The sequence below is a fragment of the Hippocampus bargibanti genome, linkage group LG16 (assembly GCF_051943395.1).
Source record: "Hippocampus bargibanti isolate YZ-2025 linkage group LG16, ASM5194339v1, whole genome shotgun sequence".
In the NCBI taxonomy this organism is placed as follows: domain Eukaryota; kingdom Metazoa; phylum Chordata; class Actinopteri; order Syngnathiformes; family Syngnathidae; genus Hippocampus; species Hippocampus bargibanti.
The window spans coordinates 11,455,164-11,474,737 of record NC_142749.1 but is presented as its reverse complement, the minus strand read 5'-3'; the positions used below and the strand labels follow the sequence as shown (position 1 = coordinate 11,474,737).

Genomic DNA, 19,574 nt, shown 5'->3' with positions numbered 1-19,574 from the left:
CTGGATCAACACCGAACATTAACCAACCTCATGGTCGTGTTGTGCCTGCCCGGCAAATTAACATCATGCAAGAGGGAGAGGTATTAATTAGGCTTAAGCAGCGCAAGAATGCATCAAGTACACGTGCTCCGCAAAAAATCCCGCACAATCAGGGAATGGGTCGAGAGGAACACAATTTCTCCGCGAGGTTCGGATTGTGAGTATATTGCATGAGTGGAGGTTGTGTCCTGAAATCTGAGAAAATGTTAAAGTGATTGCATGGTATTTGTGAGACTTTAGATATTACCGTAGTTTCTGGTGTATAAGGCACACCTGAGTATAAGGTGCACCGGACTATAAGACGCACCTTCAATGAATGAAAAAATATATATTTTGAAAAAAATGAAGGCTTTTGGGTGCATCTTACACACCGTAAAATACGGTACACGTTCTGTATGCCTGTCAGGTTAACGATTAACCAACGTCTACATGACGCCTGCAAGTATTTGCCACAACGCTGACCCTGTGCACATGATAAACTTGAATTGACTTCAGAGCAATTATTTTTGCATTACGAACCCCACTGGCCTTTTTTTTCTTCAATATGATCATGTCGTGCTGAATTTAGCTGGATACAGTCGGCATCCCTCTACGTGAGAAAGAAGTCCAGATAGAAGACTGCTGCAGGCAATGCAACCTTGCTTTATTAAAAAGTCTTCATTTGGACAAAACCGGGCATGTTGGTGTGCTATTGCTGAGGAATTTGCCCTTGTGTTTCCCAAACCAGCATAATTTCAAGCAACCGACGGATTGGCATCGACTTGGAAAGTCTGCCGTCCTCCCATCACCCATTCACCTGGCAAATGCCACTGACATTTGATGTGATGCAAAGTGACTGAGGACACACCCAACGTCAAGACTTACCTGTTTGACGTGGTTAAAATAGGACAATTGCACAAGAAATGGTTTGGAACAAAATCATGCACAAGACAAACAAACAAGGTCTGCCCGAGTATAAAAAAGCCAGGAAAAGTGCGAGAGACTGAGAGGTTAAAACAACAGTCCAACAGTCCAAAAAAAGACGACCAGATGACCCAGGGGGAGGCTGCACGACGATGAAAACAACAGCGAGTGATCCATTTCCTACTCAAAGGTGGGAAAAGTCGCCAAGGTTCCATCATGACAGAAAAATGGACCTGTGAAAGGAAGAAAACAAACACTATTGTTCGTGAATTCCCCAACGTCTCACTCTGTCCCAATCCCAGAGGACAAACTGTCAGCAGCCTCACGCTTCGCGGTTGACTGTTTGCACCGCTGCTATATCCTCTTTTTTTAAACTCTCTTATTATTTCTTTACAGCGCAACTTTTCTTTAATGTCCTTGCATATACTCAAGGAGAGTCAAAATCTTCCTAGCACTTTTCAGCCTGGTACAGAAGACCGGGAGAACAGTAAAAAAAGACCAACGCAACTCACGCAGGAGCTGCTTTGGGCCACAGCTCACACCCAAACACCCACACAGTTATTGATATTATATATCCTATTGGACCCTCCGCACCCTGCCCACCACCTTTTCCAGATACTCCCCTCAGGCATGCGCTACTGATCCATACGCACCAAATCCAGCAGATATTTAAACAGTTTATTCTACTTAGCCATTACCTCTCGAAACAGTAACCAAGATTAGATTAGATTAGATTTTATTGGTGTAATCCATATTTATTTGTCACGTCTTTTTTATTATGATACTAGTGCAGCGTGTTCTGCTGGAGACAAATTCTTTGTGTGTTCTACATACTGGGCCAATAAAGATGATTCTGATTCTGATATGCTATCATATCGAGACCGCCTCTTAAAGTCACATATGTACAGTGCAATCCATACAGTATTGTCTATAAATTTCGTGCTTGCATTTTATGTAAAAAAAATATACATCATGGAGAAAATAAACGTTAATCTATATTTATATAGATTTTATTAACCACCTCACACAAAGTCATACAGACCATCCCTGGCCTTTTTACAGAATGAATTACGTCACAAACAGCTGACGGCAGACATAATAATGTGGTAGATGACACCCCCCAGCACCCAAGTTGCTGCTTTGACAGTCTTCACAATGTGTGACTTCGCCATCGAGATGCGGCCAGCACAGTACACGGGTTGTTCCTATTCTGTCCTCTGTATGTGAATTGCAATGTAATAGGAACGGTTGGAGCATGTAGCTCAGTGACATCAATGATGGCATTGAACTTTAGATAGTGCAAACAGAACAATGAGATTTGTGCCCATACATCAATATGAAAGTATCTATTGAATACCATTACATATAATAAATACCATATTTTCCGGTGTATAAGGTGCACCCCCAAACTTTTTCTATACATAAGGCGCACCGGACTATAAGGTGCACTTTTAATGAATGAAAAAAAGTTTCCCAAATGTAATACATAAGTAGATAAACATTTTTCAAATATAAAGCACACCACTTTATATGGCACCACAGTAGAGGCTGGGGTTATGCACTACTTCTTCTATGGTGGGAAATGGAGTTGGTGGCTTTTGTTGCGAGACTTGGTTTGGCACAACATTACTTCATATATAAGGGGCACCTGCGTAGAAGGCGCAGGGGCATCTTTTGAAGATAATTAATGCTTTTCGGTACACCTCATACGCCGAAAAATACATGGACTATACATCAATATGCAACTATCGATTTAATACCATTGCATACAACAAATACTACTATATAACTGGACCAGACATCAATACGCAAGTATCTACTTAATACCACTGCATACAATAAGTACTGCATAACTGGACCAGTGCAACCAATTTTTAAATTTATTTTTCATTTATTTACTTTATTTTATTTATTTATTTATTTGAGAATTGAAAATATGGCATGGCGTGCCATTCCCGAATTTTTTTTGTGTTTTTTTTTCCTTGCAGGGGGTGCTGATAAAGCGCTGGTCAGACCTCTGGCAATGTTTTTTTTTTCCTTCCACAAGAAGGCAATGTTTGCCTTTTGTACAGCCACCCCTATTCCAAAGTCAGATAACTCCAGACCCATATAACTTGGGAATTAACTCTTTTGTTCTGATGAAAGAAGAGAGTCCACGGTTTCGTACGCTGAATTTAATATTTATGTAGTCCTAAAACTCAATATTTTGTGACAAAAACCCTTGCACAGGAGTGGACATTTTTTTGCATATGTCTGGCAGTGAATTAGTTAAAAACATAAAAATGTCAAAATATTAGTACTGGATATGCACAATTTTCAAAGTTCATGTTCAAAGTTCAAAATTCAAAGTTCATGAGCCACTCAACTGACTCGTGCATATTCCACAACTGACCAGCAAGTCCTTGAGGCGTTGCTGCTCCTCGTTTGCATAAAATAAACCACAATTGAGGGCAGTCCAACGTGTTCAGGAGCGCTTGATTATCTAAGACACTGACTGCACAGGAGCATCATTATTACTAACTGAAAGGACAATAAAAGAGAAAAACGAAGACCGAGTGCATGCAAATGCGAATTATGTAATATCACAATTACTCCGTGCGAGCAGCATGATTAGAAGATGGTGACTCACTTCCCTTTGGAGACACGAGCACGAGAACATGTGTGAGGAGGTTCAATCAGATAATGATAGAGAATAGACAGAAAATAAGTTATCATATTTAAAAGTTTCATGCCGCCAAACACAGGCCCACAATGGAAGCTGAGAAAATCTGGGGTCAATCTGAGGTGAACAGATACGGCCTGGTAAACTGTCATCTTCATGTAGGAGATTTGGCTTTGGACTGATTTAAGATTTGGTAAACTCCTTCACAGGAACAGGTCTTAGCCAGGTTACAAATCTATCAGTTCATTAAAATGTCTATGTTCTGTTGTTTCATAGTTGTTGGTGCTTCGGGTGTCCAGTAGCGTGGTATTCACATCAAGAAGACTATGTTTTACGAATGTATCACTTAAATGTGCATATACTCTCAATAAATAGCTTGGCAGAGGGCTGCAGAGGTTGGGCGTCGATCATAAATGGCTTCGTCTCCTGCCAGCAGTAAAAGACAATCTTCCTGTGTTCGAGCCTTTGTTCACAGTGTCCGAACGAACATCACTGACAGACCCTTTTCTTGAGACTTAATCGAGTTACGCACGGCGAGCCCAGTGAGCCAGAGGCGAGATATGATCTGGACATGGTCACAGTATCACCCATAGAGATGTACAGGTAACATCCGACTTACGAACGGGTGCCGAGATGCATTCAAAATGGCCGACGCGTGGTTTAAACGACAGCATAGTATACGATGTCAAACTGTTGTTTTTAAAGAGCATTTTCTATTGAATAGTATTATATACCAAAGTGCTTACAGTTAAATTATAAATCTGATAACTTTTAGTGTCATTTTTATCATTTTTCGTATTATCGATTTTTATTACTTTGTCGTTTGCATACCCAAATACACACGGCTTCCCACGCACAGGTGCTGTTGAAAAATCGCTTTCCCTGCTAACGGAGAAGCCAGAAGAGGTCACCGTAGCGGTGGAAGCCAGACAATGCTAATTTTTTTAAAAAGTTTTTAAAAAGTCTGCCGGTCGTGGTTGTAAGTATGGGTGGTCGTAACTTGCACCGGTCGTAAATTGGATGTTATCTGTATTTCATTTTTTGAAATACAGGTTTCGGAGGTCATGTTGACTGATTTATTTTAAAAAATCTGACTTGGTCAAGTAACATTTCAACACAATTTCCACTCATTTCATCACAGCTTCACAATTCTGTTGATCTATTATACCGGCGGATGCAAGAATGATGTGTTGAATAATCTAACTTGACCAACTGAGAGATGTGTTTGATTCTGATCGCTTTTGATTTCAGCAAACATGACCTCCTAATGGTGCAGAATAAACACATGATTATTTGTAGTTCATCACGAGAAAGAAAACCCACGACTTTGAGTTGTCCGATTTGGGATGATCAAAGAAAAATATTAACATGGAACGATGTCGGTCATTCTCGTGTCAAGATAACTCGACTGAAATACAGACGTGCCTTAGAGAATCCTCTTTTGGAAGTTTTCAGAGACATAAAAGGGCAAAGTAGATACACCTGAAACTGCCCTGGGGGAATAGGCCAACATAGTCTGGGTTTTAAAAACTCAGCTCCGGTTTGTGTGTACTGTATTTGATTTGCAAATGAAGAGTGCGTCTGATCCAACATGGCCACCGCTCAAGTCAACAGATGTAGCCTGAGAGCTACTGCATGTCACGTTTTTGTGTGGTTTGGCATCCATGTTGGATCTTTAATCTGGCCTACTTTTTAAGCGGTGAAGTTCAAGAGAGGGATATGTATGATTTGGCGTTGTAAAGTAACTGACGTGACTGACTTATGTGCTCGGTTTGGCCTACTTTTTAATATGTGATGTTAAATAGCCGCAAGGACAATATGTATTTGGTACTGTTGAAGTATCAAGCCTACTGACACACTTTCGCTTCATTAGCAAGTAAGCATGTTATTAGCTGGATAGCTAGCTCGATAGCTCGATAGCTTGATAGATATATACACTACTTTTTAATGTCGGCCGTTGTAGATTGTGTGAGGAGGCAGGCCTGATTTCAATCATTGAAAACAAATGATGCAGATTAAACGTTAGCAGGAAAAAATGTGCAACGCGCTGTGGACTTTGGCCCCAGTTGCGACGGCAAAGAAACAGAGGACGGGAAGGCCGTTTGACATTTTACTTCATAACGTCCACTATGTGGTTGTTCCACCAGCGTGACATTTACCAAGCTCTTTTATTAGTCACATAATATAACCAAATCCATCCATCACCTCCACATTCTTTTTCATCTTCCCCATGCAACCCGAGAGGCTCTCGGGCACACCTGGTGCATGCACAAACACACAATTGCCTTTCTCTCATTATCTCTCATACGAGCGCACAAAGGCTGAAGAGGGGCTATGCCGTCTGATCTCGAGTGAAACAGCGACAATAAAAGACCCCGGAACATCAATCGGTGGACTGGATGTATTCTATATGTTTTAAAAAGCTTTTTGATGCTGTTTGATAACAAAAAGGTGATCCTGTAAATCAAAATGTGAGCTTTGAGCAACTAATCGTGTCCGACTAATAGTGTGTTCTGGTGATGTTGCAAAGTAGAAAGTTGTAAGAATAACCTTGCAAAAATTAAAATGGATGTAAAAGGCGCGTCTTTATTGTGGCAGCTGAAGACTGCACGACATGGAGTCATCCTGCAAAATCAATGTTTGATTTTTTTTTTAGTACAGCGATAAACATACTTGGACAATCATATGACAGCCAAAAATCTTCAAAGGTAACCAAAAATATAACAAATGCTAAGTGACTAATATATTCACTTAGCATTCATGCTAAGTGATTAAATATATTCACTTAGTATTAATTTCAATGGGAAAACTGGAAAACCTTTGATCAACTTTTGAAATGCAAAACTGGAAAGGTAAACACACACTGCATCCGTAACATATGACACCGACGCATCACAATGACAGTCCTACAGCTTGGCGCAAAAGTGTAGGTGTGGTGCTGTCAGACAACCGCATCAGGTGCACGTGCACACACTTGAGGATTGGGGTGTTAGGGAGGTTGGATTGTTAAACGGTAAGCTATGGCTGCGCCATTTCGTGACATCTGCAACGGCAGGAGGCCAAGAGAGACCAAAGAATGACACGCTAAGGCACGTGAGTGACAGGGATGATGAAAACGAGCCTACGTGGCCATGACACATTGGCGCTGTTGAAATGCTATTGAGGCATGCAATTCGAGCACAGAGACAACCACTCCATTTTCCTTTTTTTAAATAGCAGTTGATGCTCACACTTAGTGTCATCATGTGTTCGTATTTTTCAAGCGTAAAAATATCCATTTATTTTATGTATTTTTTTACAGAGATTCAAGGCAAATGTGACATTTTATATTGGTGACCGTAAAAACACACGAGACATGCATCGTCGGCAGTAAAAGTGTACATTTTACCCCGCAGCCAAAGATGCACTCACGCAATAACAATGCCGTCTCATGCGATCCGGACAGACGAGACTAAGTCTGCCGGAGTCACTTGACCCAGCAGGAAGAGTACAAAACCACACCCTGGCTTTGATGATATGTAAAATCAAAATGGTATTTGCATTTCAAGTACATGTAGCATTAGGATATATCAATTATGGCAAAAGCTGAGTGTCATTTCTTGATGTGTGCTTGTCACTGTCAGACATTTTACGCAAATACATATGTCGACTGAACAGTGTGCGCTAAAGGTATTCAATAGTTCTGTATTTTTTTTGAGTACATCAAAATACACAAGAGGTAGTTTTCATGGTGTTATGTCAGGTGGCTAAATATATTTTCCACCTAATTAAATTTGATGAAATATACAGCGGCCAACAGACATTAAAGCAAGACTAATTAGCAAACCATAATGACGCAGCATTTTAAATCTTATTTCAACGTAAGGGCAGAGCCTATTCTCTTGAGAATTAAGCAGGATTTACCACAGCAGATAATGAACTGTAATTCCTGAAAAACGGGACTCAAAAGAAACCAGTTTGGAATGAGCAAAACAGAGATTTTGGATCATGAAGATTTTGACTACAGAGTGAATCCGTCTCCTCACACTGTTACCTATCACTTATTAATCCTTGAAGAAAAATTGTTTACTAGCTTCTTGTTCTTTGAACTTGTGCACACTTCCTGATAGTCAATCATGGTTACACAACTTCATATCCTGACGGGAAACTACCTACAACAATATCACCCACAAGTGTACCGTATTTTTTGGTATATAAGGCACACTCAAAATCCTTCATTTTCTAAAAAAGATGACCCTGTGCCTTATATGTGGGTGCGCCTTCTATGTGCATAACCCCAGCCTTTACTGTAGTGCCTTATAATGTGCTGTACCTTATATTTGGATAACTTTTATATATCTATATTATATATTTGGAAAACATTTTCCATTCATTGAAGGTGTGCCTTATATTTCGGTGCCCCTTATATATAGGAAATGTTTGAAAATACACCATTCCTTGGGGGTGCGCCTTATACTTTGGTGCGCCTTACACACCAGAAAATATGTTACCTGAACACATTTGCTATCTATTTGCTATCTAGCTCCCTGGCCGGCTATCTAGCTCGCTAGCTATTAGCTATATGGCTATCCAGCTGGCTGGCTTGCTATCTAGCTATTAGCTATCTATTAGCTAGCTAGCTTTCTATCTATTTGAGTTACTTCCGGCTTGAGTGAACGCTGGCCCATGTGGCTGCCGCTTCTCACCCGCAGAAAAACGTATCCTGTGACTGCCAAGTGACCTTGAGAGTTTTGAAAGGCGCTTATAAATGAAATGTATTATAATTATTATTTTACTGCCTTTTTTCCCCGAGGCCTGGCAATACCGCCGTATCGTTACGCCTTATGAGTTGTCGCTGTTACCTTAATCTCACTGTGGTTGTGCTGAAATGTATTACGGATTGCTTTAATTGAAATGAAGAAATACAATTCTGCTAGTCATGGAAGGACTCGGTTCTTGCCGTCTATCAAATTGTCAGCCAAAAGGTATACAAGCCTTTGTAGTGTTGCAAGACTTCATTTCCTCCTACAACAAACAGGACAACATTTTCCTCTCTTAAAGGACAACCGACACCTATGGACAAGTTATGTCCACAATTTGTAAAATCATTTCAATGACTTCTACTGAGCGCATTTTACAATGATTCCACAGCATATAGCTGTATTATAAGTTTTAAGACTCACGCTTAGCGCTGAATATTCAGGAAGTCTTCTTTTCGAGTTGATGACGATCCCCTACGTGACGTCACGGAGGGAATGCCCGAGACCGAGAAAGCGACACACAGTGCATATTGGGTACTTTGTTTGGTCTGAAAACATCGTGTTGATGGCAAAATTAGAAGGGAAAACTACATAAATAACGTGATGGTTAATCGTTGTGTGTCGCAGCCAATTGCGTTAACACGCATAAAGAATGTGTAAGTTTACACAAATTCCCAGCAGACAAATCAGCCCATTTCCAACAGAGCTTGTGCGCCATCGTGTGCATTTTCTGGGCACTACATTGGAGTCGAGACGGCTCAAATTGATACGGAAGGAGTTCTTTCGATCGATTGCAAACATTTATGCTTTCCTCTTCAGAACTATTTGAATCATATTCATAACTGGATGAGTAAAAAGAAATCCTCTTCTCAGAATCTGAACTTTCTGAAGTTATTGTTTTGATTATGGAGCAAGGCAGTGTGTGACAAATAGTGACGTCACGAACAAGAGGGCGGGACTTTCTGAATCTGCCCAGTTCGAAGCTCATTTTGTGGCGATTTTGGGACACTAAGTCATTTTTATTGGTGTTTTGCATTTGACTAAAAATATCAGCCTGCGTGTTTTGGGTATTTTAGATGCTATAAAACGTTTTGCTGATGTCAGTTAGGAAACAAAAATATGGTGTCGGTTGTCGCTTCTCACCCGCAGAAAAGAGTTGGTGACGAGTTGGTGACGAGTCCGTACGTGACGTCACAGAAGGAACGCCCCGCAGCGAGGAAGGACATACCTTGCATCGCCTCAATACTTTGTTTGGTCTGAAAACTTCGTGTTGATGGCGAAATTAGAAGGAAAACACGTAAATAATGTGAATATTAACCGGCCATTGAGTCATCCCCCCCTATGCAGTAGTCCCTTGAGGTTTTATTTACCAGAGTGACACAGTTTTTTTTTTTTTTTTTTTTTTTCACGAAACAGACAAGCTGCCGATTTAAAAAGGTGACGGCGGCTTTATCTCTAAGTTACACCTTCACTGACGTTTAAGAGTGACATCATGGTGACTGATAACTTAATGACCTAGAGTCGACATACAAAAAGCACCGTGCATTATCACTTATCACTAGACATTTATCTGGATTTTTTTTTTTTTTATCATGACGACAATAAATTAGGATTCGCACCGGCTTGAACTTAAAAGTAACCCTTGGAGCCAAAAGCAGTTTGTTCCTCTTCACGTGGAAGCTGCGTGTTAAAAGGTCGGAATAAGAATGTAAACACAAAGAGTCAAAACAAGCAGGCTACAAGAGTTGAGATGAAGGGCATGAACCATTTTGCTTATTTTTAGAGGGGTTCCATTACTGCTCTCTAGAAATCAAACAGTACCATCCCATTAGCCTCTTCTTCCTCCCCAGTTTGTGACAGATTATCAATAACAGCATGTGTTCACTTTTTTTTTCCCTTCCTTCGAGAATGACAAAAAGAAAGAGACACAGCTCGTATGTCAAACGCCCAAGGCAAATTTAAGTAAATGACTGATCGCTTTTGTGTCTTGTCGTCACCGCCCTGCTATTTGCGACGCCATCTTATTGTTTCCACCTTCCTTTCTTCATATTTCTGCCTCTAAACACACGCTCAAACACACTCACATAGACACACATGTCACCCCATCAACGTATCGTGAAGGTAAATGGCATTTGTTTATTTGCCTGAGGGGGAGCTCATTTGGGGAAAATTACTCAAAATACAGGAATTCAATATATTTGAATGTATTCTCTAGTTGTTAAGTATTGGGGTGGCATTATACACATTTTTTTAGAATTGGGTAACTCATTCGCTGCCATTCACAAATTTATTTACTTGCTGGGGTGCTGATAAAGTGGTGGCCAGAACACTGGCTATGTTTTTTCCCTTCCACAAGGGGCAGCGTTTCCTTTTTTTCCAGCTTCAGCGGATGTTCAAGCGCTATGTAAACCAATATGTATGTATTGCATTGTATTTTGGACAGCCGTCCTCATTTCAAGCTCATATAACTCCAGACCAATATAATTTAGGAATTAACTCTTTTTTTTCGGATGAAAGAAAAGAGTGTAAGGTTTCTTACACTGCATAGAATTTTTATGTACGCAATATTTTGTGGGTCTTGGAATTCGAGTGACAATGACAAAAACCCTGGCACTGGAGTGGACACAGTTTTGCACATGTCTGGCAGTGAATGAGTTTATATATTGACAACTGTTAGCGTCTTTAAAAGTTGGGAGGTGTGCTCAGATAAGCCAGTCTGCAAACTAAGTGTCTGGGCGTCAGTTGGGCTGATTAAATGTTTATTTTGTTGCAGTTTGCTCAAATGCATTTTTTTCTTCTTCTTGCGTTTCAGTGATAGCAATATAAAATTAGCTGGCTAACCTGGAGTTTGCTACACAATGCACTAACAGTTTTTTTAATCACAGTGAGTAACTACATACAATAACAGTTGGCAGTGATGAATTGGAAATCAAGATTATTACAGAATTTTGTCCCCCCCAAAAATTGGCCATAAAACCAATTTATGGAAATACCAGTTTCTAAACACCTGAGGAGAACGATGCACAGCTCAGGTCAGCTTAGGTCAGGTTAGCGCTGCGAGTTAGAACCCCACAGCGATGGCTGAACAGTGAGGCCCAGTGTGTTTGTCCCCACTCCGATCATTACGGACGCCGCATGAGCGCTTACGTTTCAAGCTCAGGACAAAACACCAGTGTCGGCTTTCCTGAAGCATTCATGGCCCGTTGTGTCTTTTGTTCCAGTTTTTTAATAAAACATAGTCGACCGTCATTATGTTGAAAAGGCTCCCCAGTGCATAATTCAGGCCCACTGATCCATTTGAAACAGGTAGATGAGTATAAGGAACGACACAATACTGGCAATGAACAAGGTCGATTATTCACTTCAGAAATAGCGAGGTAATTATGTCTAAAGGTCCAATTATAAACACCTATGGAAAACAAAGGACTAATTATCCAGGAATGGCGATCCATTTTCATCAAGGTGGCCATTTCAGGTCCTCTAAGCCAGAAGCTGAGCTGCACTGCATTTGTTTATGTCAGTGGTTCTTAACTTTCTGTCTAATTCCATGGCGGAATGCAGTTCGGCTCTGGACTGTAACTTTTTCCGAATTGCCTTTCTTCACAAATAAATAACCCATTACCGGTGTGTTACACAACAACACGTCTGAAAACAGAGGATCAGGTTTACAAAAGCATTGTCAGGTTTGCCAAATTATTTGGTAACTTTTACTTTCCAAACAGCCACCTACAGCCACTATAATTCATTTTATGAAACAGAAAATATGAGCAGAATCTTTGTCTCACTTTTTATGGGGGCTGTTTTGGATGCCATTTTAAATGGCCTGTTCTGTAAAACAAAAATCTATTCAAGATGTTGATTGTGTCTTCTTTTCATAGTCAGTTAAGATTTAACTGTCTTGGAGCAAATGTACAAAACAATGACCAGTGAAGCAACAGTCAAGAGTCAGTTTCTTACTGAACTACACGTGACGTAAATAACAAATTCAATGAGCCACGTCCATGAAAAACCTTGGACAAAAAATGAGATTTAAATGATTTTATGTTTTTCGGCATTGATAACCAACAATAACTTGAGTTACGGCGTTCTAGAAAGCCATTCAAACCCAAATGTCAGCTCTACAATCGTACATTTGACATTTGGGTTATACCGTGCTATTAAAGTTAAAGTGTTGCGTTCAGGGACTATTCAGCACATTTCGTTTCGTTATCTAAACGCCATAACGATTATTCAGTAAATGATAAAACCATAAAGCAACGAAGAAACCAAAACTCTTGTGTTCGGTGAGAATGCTCATTTTTCACGTCAGCCCCGGCAAGGCAGGATAAGGGCAACTGGTTGACAGTTTGAGAACCGAAACTGAGCACGGCAAACGCACCTGCACCCACTTCACGTACCTGCTGCTCCTCGTTTGGTTTCCGCCGTCTTCCCCTCGTATTTTCGACTCTGTTTCTTAGGTGGTACGGGGGAATAAGCAAGAAAACAAACAAAAATCTTGTTTTAATACAAATAACGCGTGTCTCTGTCAACGAGTAGGTTGTAATAAGCTTTCTCTTTTCCCTGTCGAGTCACCTTACTCCCTGGAGGAGGGCTGCAAACGGATGAAGAGTAATGGATCACGGCGCTGGCCAATCTGAGTTAACAAGAGGCAGGTTTTAGGCAAGAGGGCCTGCTCCTATTTGTCAATGTGGACCGTACCGACATACGAGGACTTTCTCCTCTCTGTTAGCGAGTTTTGGAACACAAGTTAATGACGCCGACATGTTGACCCTTGAGAAAAACCCACAACAAACAAGTTTTACACGCACTGGTGGCATAACACATTAGACGTGTCCATTCTCCCCAAAAAACAGCATGCTTTTCATTTTAACCAAAAAAAAATATATAAATGTATATATACTTCCCCCTCAACGAAGAATAAACGTTGATATAATATGACGAAGATAATTATGTTCAAATTCACAATACAGTATATGATTTTATACCATACATTACGTCGTCTGCTAATGAGTTAATTCTATCAGGGTAGTGCAATGTGGATTAAAAAGCGCCAGCTAATCATTCCTAAGAGGCTCTGTACAGTGCGAAGCTAAGTAAAGAACTTGACTTCGCATGCAATTGTTTGGACTATTACAGTTGTAACTGCAAAATCATTACATAGGGCTGCAAATGACATTCTCCATTCTGCGCAAATAAGCGCAATAATAGTATTTGCATGAATTCGAAATATGTACTTTTCCACGTAGAACAACTCAGAAAATGAAAGGGGGTACTAAATTAAAATGTATTTTTTTTTTAGTTAAATATTGTACCTCAGTAGATAATTATAAATGTATTTGAGATTACATGAAACTGTACTGTATTGAATTTTAAAGGCAAATGTTATACTGTACTGTATTTCATTTAGTGGTATTTTTGGGAGATACCACTAGAGGGCGGCAGATCCACGCGATTAGTTCTCGTATCACGTTAAATCAGAGATCAACAATACATTGAAGAAAATGAAAATATAATCTGAGAAAATTAACTTTGCAATTGTATTTTTAAGAGCCACAAAACCCGTGTTTTAAATTATGGAATGATTTGCACTTAAATGAACGAATGAATGTTTTAAATGTTTTTTTTTCAAGCAGTACACCAGTCATAGACATATTCATATATATTTTATTCCCAATACGACAAAAATACAAAGAATATTCAGGACAGACGCATTAGTCACACAATTAATACTCACTTCACAAGAATGCTCTTTAAATTACATGACCGAAGGTTTGAAGCTTAAACTCCACGAGTACCTTTAAATCGTATTGCATCCATCGTATAATAAGCATCTATTTCATCTTAAAAACTAAGCCAATTTGGACTATAGTACATAGCGTAGGCTGCTCATTGAGGCTTTTAAAAGTATACAAGAGAATGTATATAAATTGCTACAGCTTTTGAGAAACCTTTTTTTTCTTAAAAGACTCACGTGACCAATTGTTCATAAAAAGGGTAGGAAATACTCTCAGGCTGACGGAAGACTGTACATCTGATGCCTTGTAGGATGGACAATGACAAGGACAAAATACAGAGAGGACAAAATGATGACACGGCACTGAAGACACAAGCACATCAAAGATGAGAATTGTGGAAACTGTCAGTTTTCCCGGGCCGCTACGCCATTTCAAAAAATGCTCTCAATGTACAATAATAAACATTAGTGTCAGTTTTCGTTTGTTCTCCCAAAATGTTGTCAAATGAGACTGATAGAAAAAGTCCCCTCTACCCTGGAGCGCGTTGAGATTTGGGTGTTATCTGTACAGTTTCAAAAACAAAACGTCAAGTGAAAGAGAAAAGGGGGGGATGCATAAAACTATACTTACAAATATATTTACAATGAGATTGAATGTCAATAAAAATGTTCTCCTCTGGTAAAAATTCACCTTTAGAGAAAAATTGTATGTACACTTTATACATTTAAATAGAAACATGCAAATGTTAACATCTTCCTATTTGGAAAAAAGCATACCCTGGATTCATTTTAATTACTACTTACAATGAAATTTTAACATAAACAATCACACACACTTAGATGGATTTACATATTCCTGTTGCGTCAGTTGTTATTAAAAAAGGGAAGTTGGGGAGTCAGAAAAATAAATTAAAAAAGGTGATGGACGACGCTCAGATGTATACATTTGTACTTACAAAGTGTACCAGTGTATGAACACATAGGCTGGCCTGAATATTTGTGAGAAAAAAAAAACAGAATTTTCCTTTGAGAAAAAGTGGCCTCCAGCTTTCGGTACAGCATGGCACAAACCATCTGTTTTTTTTTTTGTTTTGTTTTGTTACAAAATACACACGAACGTATGAAAAAAAAAAACACATTGCAAAAAAGGCATTGGACATTTGAATTCATTTCAAAGTAGAAAAAAAATAAGCCTATGAATTATTTTCTAAAAAGTCTCTGCACATCCTACTCCTTCCGTTAAAAAGAGAAATCTGCATAGATTAAAAATAACTGTTTTCTTTTTGAAGTGTTAAGCGGGAAATTAAACAGTCTACCCATAAAGTCAGGAAACGGTGGAGGACGATGAAAGGGGGGAGGGGTGGTACTGTGAAGCTGAAAAATGAGCTTGAAAGCACAACTATCTGGAAGATATATTCATTACCATTGGCATAGACTTTTTTTGAACATTGTTCATTTCACACTGCCCATTTCCATGCAGCTATGCTACATAAACGATCCAGGTGTCCAACATGGGATGGAAAATCAAAATATTCTGTCTTTTCTGAAGTAGCACCGGAGCTCAGGATGACGCTAATTGTCACACCACATGCCAGAACGAACAGCATCCAACTTTCCGGTGACTAAATGCTGCACTTATTTGTCCTTTACCGTCTTAGTATTATGATTCATATGATTTGTAATACTCTATTCAAAAGTTTCACACTGATGTTTAATTTAAAAAGTTCAGAATTTACTTCATTGGTCCGAATATTAGTCATTTACTGGAGTATAGCTATTTTTTTCCAGTGGCGTACATTGACTGTCATAATAATTACATTCCAAAAATTACCACAAGTTATCATTACTTCACTACTTTTGGATATTTTTGTTGCAAATTTTCTAATTGGCCAACAAATAGGCCTTCACTTGCATGGAATCAATTAGAGGGAAGGCATTCATTTCTACATTTGTCCTAATTTAAGCCTAGTTAAACTGACTTTAATTTAAACAATGTCCACGTTTTGCATTATATTGTTAAAAGAAAAGTCAAATAGTTATAAAATCCATGTATTAGAATGTAGTATTTCATCTATGTACATAAATAAACTATTTATTTGAGATATAGTACATGCAATTTGTTAAAAATGCAACAAACACTGCCAATCCGCTTCTGCTTGCCAGATGTCCGATCGCGCCTTCGATAAACGTTAATGAAAATAACTGCATTGTATTGGAGGACACCACTTCAAACACTCCCTGCTGTGACTCATACAAATATACTCTGGGCAAACAACACTGTATGGAAGTGACTTTCCTCGAGGATATTTCTCAATGGCTACGGAGGAAAAGCAAAGCAATGGAAAGTACCACCGACTTCGTTAGTCTAAAAAAAATAGCTACTGGGATCCTTATGAGAAAATTTGGGAGATTATAATGACCATGGAACCATGGAACCAGTTGACGTCTGTGCAACTGGATAAATACGGCAAATCATGTATCTCATGTGGCAAGCTTGAATCAGGAAATTGAGATTTAAAGGACAACCGGCGTCACTAGTTTGTTTCTTAACTGACATCAGAAAAACGTTTTATAGCATCTAAACTTGGACGCCCTCTTCTGGCGGCTTTTGGGTGCAACACGAGGTTTTCAGACCAAGCATGATATGTTTTGTCAAATGCAAAACACCAATAAAAATGACTTATAGTGTCCAAAATCTGCAAAAAATTGAGCATTTTCAGAAAGTCCCGTCCCCAGTTTGTGACGTCACGCCAAGACGTCTTGCTTTGCTGGAGAATCAAAACTGTGGATTCAGATTCGGAGAATATGCTTTCTTGTTTCACATCCAGTTATGAATATGATTCAAATGGTTCTGAAGAGGAAAGCATACATGTTTGCAATCGATGAAACAATTTATTCCGTGCCATTTTGAGGCAACATTGGGGGGTAATTTATCACCCAAAAACAGGCAGAAAATGGCGTCCAATCTCCTGTGAGGAATTAATCAGCCCGTTTCCACAGGCTGATAAATTCCTTCCATGGAGCTTAGACGCCCTCTTCTGGCGGCTTTTGGGTGCAACATGAGGTTTTCAGACTAAGCAAGTACAGCAAAATACATTGACGTGATGGAAGGACTGCTACAATGTGTCTTTTTTTCGGTCAGGGGCGTTCCTTTAGTGACGTCACGTACGGACTCGTCACCAACTCAAAAACAAGACTTCCTGAATATTCAGCGCGGGTCTTAAAACGTAAAATATAGCTATATGCGGTGGAATCTTATTAAAATACATTCAGTAGAAGTCATTTGAAGCCATTTTACAAATTATGGACACAACTTGTCAGGAGACGTCGGTTGTCCTTAAAAAGAAAATATTGTCATGCTAAGATTATTTACGTAGGCGTACAGTAGCCCTTTGCCTTATGCTCTAAAAGGTGTGCCGCCCAACATATGAAATGAAGCAGATGCAGGGAAGCTTCGTTTGAAGGAAAGACATAACAAAAAAAATTGTTAAAATGAGGAAGAGAAAAAATACATATGGAGAGAAGGGGACTGCTTGTTTTCCTGTAGCCGACACCGAAGGCACAAAAAACAATCAAGAGAAAACTTAATTTGACATATTTAAAGCACCTTTGGTGTTTCATGTGAGGTACTTTGGTGGTAGTTGTGGTGGGCGGGTACGGTGGTGGGGGGGCTAAAAAAGTACACATAGCCTTATCGACTGAAGCTCAGGGAATAAATAATAAATAAATCACAGTGCTTCAGGGCCAAATAGCTAAAAAATAATAATAATATAAAACATGTTTCATCTGTTATGCTATGATATGTGTTGCTTCTCTACAGGATGGATCTAATTAGCTCAGTTTTTGGACAAGCTGGTGCAGATTTAAACATACGCACAAACACACATATACCACTAAAAAAAATGCATGCACACACACATACACAAGTAGATATTTTTGACAAGTTTATCGTCACATGTGTGTGTGTGTGTGTGTGTGCGTGAGTGTGTTCAGAGGTGGACTGTGTACGTTTCGCTGAGGTGTGGCTGTTTGAGGGTGGAAGAGCAGCATGCAGGGTCAGGGTGGGGGGCGGAGGGGTTAAAAACCCAGAGTCCTCGCTAGGGAACCAGTTTGGCGTCCAGTCGCAGCCAATGCAGGCCTTGCCTGGTGTAACGCACCAGATCAGTCATGCTGCTGGTGTTGAAAATGAGCGGACTCATTACTTTGTCCAACTCCTGGAAAAAGTCTAAGGAAGAACGAGAAGAGATGAATGAGTACATGTCAGGGAAAAGCCAAAAGCAAAATAATATTGCTGAAAAAGTCACTTTTCTTGGTATAATATAAAAGTGAGGCTCTTGCGCCCTCTTGTGGTATCTTATTGCCAAAGCTTTATTCAATTGAGGGATGCAGATTATAGACTGGGCGGGGCCTATAATCTCAAAAAAAACTTTATAAACACTGTGTAGCTACCATATAAAAATTAACCTAGCTTTTTTTACTTCTTAAGATCCTGCTGTTTCCTCTTATTTTTTATTTTACAGCAGTCAGGATGTCCGCTGGCGCCACGCTGACTCATTATTCAGCCCTCATTCAAAAATAATTGAATACAATGCAATACATATTGATTTATATAGAACTTTAAAGGAAAACCGACGTCTCCGAACAAATTGTGTCCATAATTTGTAAAATGGCTTCAAATGACTTCTGCTGAGCCTATTTTACAAAGATTCCACCGCATATAGCTATATTTTACGTTTTAAGACTTGCGCTGAATATTCAGGAAGTCTTGTTTTTGAGTTGGTGACAGGTCCATACGTGACGTCACTAAAGGAACGTCACTGACCGAAAAAAAGACACATTGTAGCAGTCCTTCCATCACGGCAAAGTATTTTGCTGTACTTGTTTGGTCTGAAAACCTCGTGTTGCAAGCCGCCAGAAGAGGGCGACCAGGCTCCATGGAAGGAATTTATCAGCCTGTGGAAACGGGCTGATTAATTCCTCACAGGAGCTTGGACGCCATTTTCGGTCTCTTTTTGGGTGATACATTTCCCCACAACGTTGCCTCAAAATGGCACGGAATAAATTATTTAATCGATTGCAAACATGTATGCTTTCCTCTTCAGAACTATTTGAATCATATTTGTAACTGGATGTGTAACAAGAAAGCATATTCTCTGAATCTGAATACATTTTTTTGATTCTCCAGCAATGCAAGACGTCTTGGCGTGACGTCACGAACTGGGGGCGGGACTTTCTGAAAATGCCCAATTCCCAGCTCAATTTTTTTGCAGATTTTGGACACTTTAAGTCATTTTTATTGGTGTTTTGCATTTGAATACAAATATAATACTGCGTGTTTTGGGTATTTTAGATGTTATAAAACGTTTTCCTGATTTCAGTTAGGAAACAAAAAAGTGACGTTGATTGTCCTTTAAGTCATTTTTATTGGTGTTTTGCATTTGAATAAAAATATCATACTGTGTGTTTTTGGTATTTTAGATGCTATAAAACATTTTTC

The 19,574-nt window shown here is 39.4% G+C and overlaps 2 protein-coding genes across 4 annotated transcripts in view; both read right to left on the bottom strand.

The window, feature by feature from the left end:
* The window catches only part of shroom1 (shroom family member 1), a 29,915-nt gene extending 16,992 nt beyond the window's left edge, over positions 1-12,923 (bottom strand). Inside the window, exons 1-2 of one of the 2 annotated variants that reach the window (XM_089017768.1) lie at positions 12,741-12,923; positions 904-1,175 (exon numbers count right to left, since the gene is read on the bottom strand). The gene's annotated coding sequence lies outside the window, so the exon portion shown is untranslated. The remainder of the gene's footprint in view (positions 1-903; positions 1,176-12,740) is intronic. The other variant, XM_089017766.1, reaches the window with a different exon arrangement.
* A 1,064-nt stretch (positions 12,924-13,987) lies between these two features.
* aff4 (ALF transcription elongation factor 4) overlaps positions 13,988-19,574 on the bottom strand; it is a 35,419-nt gene continuing 29,832 nt past the window's right edge. For both annotated transcript variants that reach the window (XM_089016828.1, XM_089016827.1), the window contains exon 21: positions 13,988-18,302. In XM_089016828.1, coding sequence (XP_088872954.1) covers positions 18,175-18,302 — 128 coding nt within the window. In that variant the 3' untranslated portion in view covers positions 13,988-18,174. The remainder of the gene's footprint in view (positions 18,303-19,574) is intronic.